Source organism: Phoca vitulina, unplaced genomic scaffold, assembly GCF_004348235.1.
Source record: "Phoca vitulina isolate PV1807 unplaced genomic scaffold, GSC_HSeal_1.0 scaffold4, whole genome shotgun sequence".
In the NCBI taxonomy this organism is placed as follows: domain Eukaryota; kingdom Metazoa; phylum Chordata; class Mammalia; order Carnivora; family Phocidae; genus Phoca; species Phoca vitulina.
The window spans coordinates 46,878,174-46,882,235 of record NW_022589707.1 but is presented as its reverse complement, the minus strand read 5'-3'; the positions used below and the strand labels follow the sequence as shown (position 1 = coordinate 46,882,235).

The 4,062-nt window shown below is 60.9% G+C and overlaps 1 protein-coding gene across 2 annotated transcripts; it reads right to left on the bottom strand.

Annotated features, from left to right (window-relative positions):
* Positions 1-319: 319 nt before the first annotated feature.
* SP8 (Sp8 transcription factor) lies at positions 320-3,715 on the bottom strand. 2 transcript variants are annotated; one of them, XM_032401223.1, is made up of 2 exons: positions 3,613-3,715; positions 320-2,613 (listed from the first exon to the last, which is right to left on the bottom strand). In XM_032401223.1, the coding sequence occupies exons 1-2, from the start codon at positions 3,631-3,633 to the stop codon at positions 1,111-1,113; spliced, it is 1,524 nt and encodes a 507-aa protein (XP_032257114.1). In that variant the 5' UTR covers positions 3,634-3,715; the 3' UTR covers positions 320-1,110. The 2 variants fall into 2 exon arrangements, with proteins under 2 accessions (XP_032257114.1, XP_032257115.1); XM_032401224.1 differs by having other exon boundaries at positions 320-2,609; positions 3,613-3,701.
* Positions 3,716-4,062: the final 347 nt, after the last annotated feature.

Sequence of the window (4,062 nt, the reverse complement as noted above, 5' to 3'; positions counted from 1 at the left end):
AAGAATTTACAGAAATGGGTACAATACGAATTGGTGGCTGGACCAGCAAAAAAAGATTGGGAGATTATGCTCGGGAGTGGTGAAAAACGAGGTAGAAAAGGACAAACACGGAGATAGTTAAATCTGGTCTCACCGGAAAGGGGCATTTTTGCATAAGAAAAAGACACCTACCCTCACCCCCACCCCCACCCCATAAGTTAAGTTAATGCAATCAAAATAACTTTGGGATCAACATTAGCAGTTTCGAAAGAAAGACTTGTTCACTGCTAGAGGAAAAACTATCTAGAAGGGAAACCAAGTGGAAGGATGCTGTATTTTTTCTTTAGTTTTTTAGTTTAAAAAAAGATGTTAGAAAGATGAAAGAAGGCTGCTGCCGCGATTCACCAGGATTGCCCTTAGCTGAAACTTGAATCGGTTCCACCTCAGGGAACAAAGGAAAAGAGGCAGAGCTGACGTTGGGAGAACTAACTCTGCAACCTCCGGGTCTCGGGGCCGCCAGATGGGCACCCCACGTAGTTGCGACAGCACTGCGCAGCGAGGGCAGCGGCACGCAGCGGCCAGGCAGGGCTCACAGAAGCCGAGACCCCCAAGGCTGCGCTTCTCGAACTAGCTGGGCGGCTGCCCCAGCCGGGATGCCCTGCCTCGCCCTCCCCACGGCGCCGCTCAACCTTGTTCAACGGAGTTGTTCCCGCTCGTGCGGAGGCCCCCAGTCTCCCAGGCACTAGACTCGTCCAGCTCTACCTCCAGCGACCGCTTCCCTCTAAAAGAGACAACCTGGGGATGGCAGAGAGAGGACGAGGAGAGGACGATAAGTAAAGACCCGGCAAGGCGCCGGTTACAGCTGTACGGGCCCCGATGGTGTTACCTGGTGGAGATGGGAAAGCCAGGGCCCAGGAGAGCAATGGGTGTTACTTACATGTCCATATCCCCTTTACAAAGTAAAGTCACAAGAGTGAGTTGAGAGAGAGAGAGACAGAGACAGAGACTGAAAGAGACAGAAAGTGCGCGCAGGATGGAAAGTGGAAAGAGGCTGGAGGAGAGGCCAGGACAGACGGGGCCCAAGTGGACCGGGATGGCAGGGGGTCGGCAGGGGCAGCCGCAGGATGCGCGTCACTCCAGGCCGTTGCGGTGCCCGGGCTCCGGGGGCTGCAGCAACTCCGGGGAGTGGCAGGGCGGGCTGCCCGCGGCACTGTGCTCGCTGTCGGTGTCGCTGCCCTTCTTGCCGCCGCTACCCGAGCCCGCCGAGCCGCCGCCGCCGCCGCCGCTGTGCGTCTTCACGTGCTTGCTGAGGTGGTCGCTGCGCATGAAGCGTTTGTTGCAGACAGGACAGGCGAAGCGCTTCTCGCCCGTGTGGGTCCGCAGGTGCCGCTGCAGCTCGTCGGAGCGCGTGAAGCGCTTGCCGCAGAAGAGCCAGTTGCACACGAAGGGCCGCTCGCCCGTGTGCCAGCGCAGGTGCGCCTTGAGGTGCGACGTCTTGCCGTACACCTTGCCGCAGCCCGGGATGTGGCAGCTGTGCAGGCCCTTGCGCCGCAGGCTGGCCCCGGCCGGGCCCAGCCGCTCCGCCTCCTGGCAGTTGGGGCAGTCGCAGGTGGCGCGACCCGAGTAGCGGCGTGCGGAGGAGCGCGGGGAGCCCCCCAGCGGCGCCGACGGCCCAGCGCTCAGCATGGAGCCCCCAGCGCCGGCCAGCGGCGACGGGGCCGAGTCCGGGTAGGAGCCGGGCAGCACTGGCTTGAAGCCGTCCATGAGGTGCTGCCCGGCGGGACTAAGCAGGTGCGAGGAGGCGCCGCTGCTGAAGGCCGAGTGGCTCAGGCCCGAGTAATCCGAGTTGTAGCCTCCGAGCGGCGAGTGCAGCGAGGTTTGGAGCCCCCCGGCGGCAGGGTGCAGCGAGCCGGGCAGCGCCGCCGCGCCATTCGGGTTCTGCACGTCGATCCAGCCGGCACCCACGTCCCACCAGCTGGAGGCGCCGGCCGAGCCCACGTCGCCGGCGGCGCCCAGGCCCGGGTGCGAGGGCTTGAACCACGACTCGTACGGGTGCGCCATGCCCACGCGCGGGTAGATGCCCTGCAGCCCGTCCACCGAGGTGTGCACCTTGGAAATGAACACGGGCTGGTGGGAGCCGTCCTGAGAGTGCGCGGAGGAGCCGCCGCCGCCGCCGCCGCCCCCTCCGCCGCTGCCCCCTGATACACCAGGGGCCTGGAACACCGAATAGTCGTTTGCGAAGGGCGAGCTGGAGGCGGCGGCCGCGGCGGCCGCGGCGGCGGCGGCGGCGCTGCTGGAGGTTAGGGAGAAGGCGCTGGAGCCCGGCGAGCCGCCGCAGCTGAACGAGTCGGATACCAGGGCCGCCGCCGCCGCCGCCGCCGCCGCGGCCGCCGCCGCCGCCGAGGACGTACCGCCGTTCCTGGAGGCGCCCGACACGCCGAAGCTCGAGAGACTGGAACCCACTACGTTGCAGCTGCCGGAGGAGGAGGACGAGGAACGTTTCCAGGGGTGGAAGCCTTTGCCGAAGGAAGAAGAGCTGTCCGAGAGGGAGGAGGGAGACGGGCTGGGGCTGCCGATCTTATTACAGGTAGCAGCAAGCATGGCCAGAGGAGTGGATCCCAACCTCGGTTCTTCCTGCGAGAAGGAGGAGAGGAGAAGGGGTGGGGGAGGGGGAGGGGGGCAAAAGGCCGGTGGGGGAGGGAGGAAAGAAATGTGCATCAGTCCTCCGGTAGCCTCCAAAACGCCCCACGGCACCCCGTCTCTCGTTGCGGCGCGCCGCCACCAACTCACCTGGCTCCCCCAACAGCCCTGGCACCCGGCTGCTTCCTACTCTACGGGAGGGGACAAGTTTGGCTGCCGGCTTCTGATTCGGGAGCAAAGCGCCATGCTAAAGAAGAGTTTGACAAGTATTCTCGCCTAAAACAACACTCCCGTGCACACAAGGCCCCAGGCACTTCGAAACAAACAAGCAAGCAAAAAATCCAGATTGGGGAGGAAGGAAGTTTCCTTTGCCGAGAAGCCTGGGGAAAAAAACCATTGGACTGCTTTTAAGAGCGCTTCCCCTGTAATCCAGAGAGAGCTTTGAAAATCCTGTTCCGGTCCCCAGAAACCCATGCTGGGTTGTTTCTCCCAGGCCAAAAGAGGTCAAACTAGAGGGCTCGCTCGCTCTTCCTGCTTTTCTTTTTATTTTCTTAAAAAAAAAAAAAAAGTCTATAAAAGTAAAAAGAGAGAGAGACGGGTTTAACGTACCTGCAAGACAAGGCGGGCTGTGGTATTTTTTAAGGGGAAGAGGGAAAATCTGCAGTTTGCTCAGGAGGAAAAACTTGGTCTCTTTACCCCCGAAATCGTCGCATATAAAATGGACTGGGCGCACGACTCCCGGGCAGGGAGCGGCCGGGCGCTGCGAGGTGGCTTGTCTAAATGCCCTTCGAACCTTTTCCTGCGCTGAAAAAAGTGACTCTGCCCCCCTCTCCCCCTCTTTCTTTTCTCCAAACTCACTTGTATTTAAAGGGGAAAAAAAAAGCTCTCAATAGAGACTGATAGCCCGTGGCCTGGCCGGGGCGACTTTAACCCCCTCCGATCGGCAATAAAAGGAAACTAATTAAACCAGCAAGAGAAAATCCTGAGACTCACCCCTAGAAGTGAAGTTGCCATCACACAAAAGTGCCCTCCTCCTCTCAGAGGATCTTTTTTATATTGATAAATCAGAGGCAGTGTTTTTTTTAGAGGTGTGCAATACAATGATCAGTTCCGCCCATTCCACCACAATTGTAGCTCCCTCTCCGGCTTTGAAGTGCCGCGGAGGCGCGGCCAGCCAATCTGCGGCCTCGCCGGGCCGCGCCGCGCGCGCGCCGTGAGGTCATCGGCGCCGCCGCGGGCCGCGGCGGGGAGGGGGGGAGCGGTAGCGGGAGGGGCGCGAGCGACTGCGCGTGTGTTACAAAGCGGTGTGTGAGTGTGCAACAATGTAACTGTGTGCGTGTGTGACCAAGCTGAGAAAGAGAAGACAGTGCAGACCGGGGGCGGGGGTAAGGGGTAGTGCATGTGGTAGTGTAGCAGTGACAGTGTGGCGGAGGGGGAGGAGGG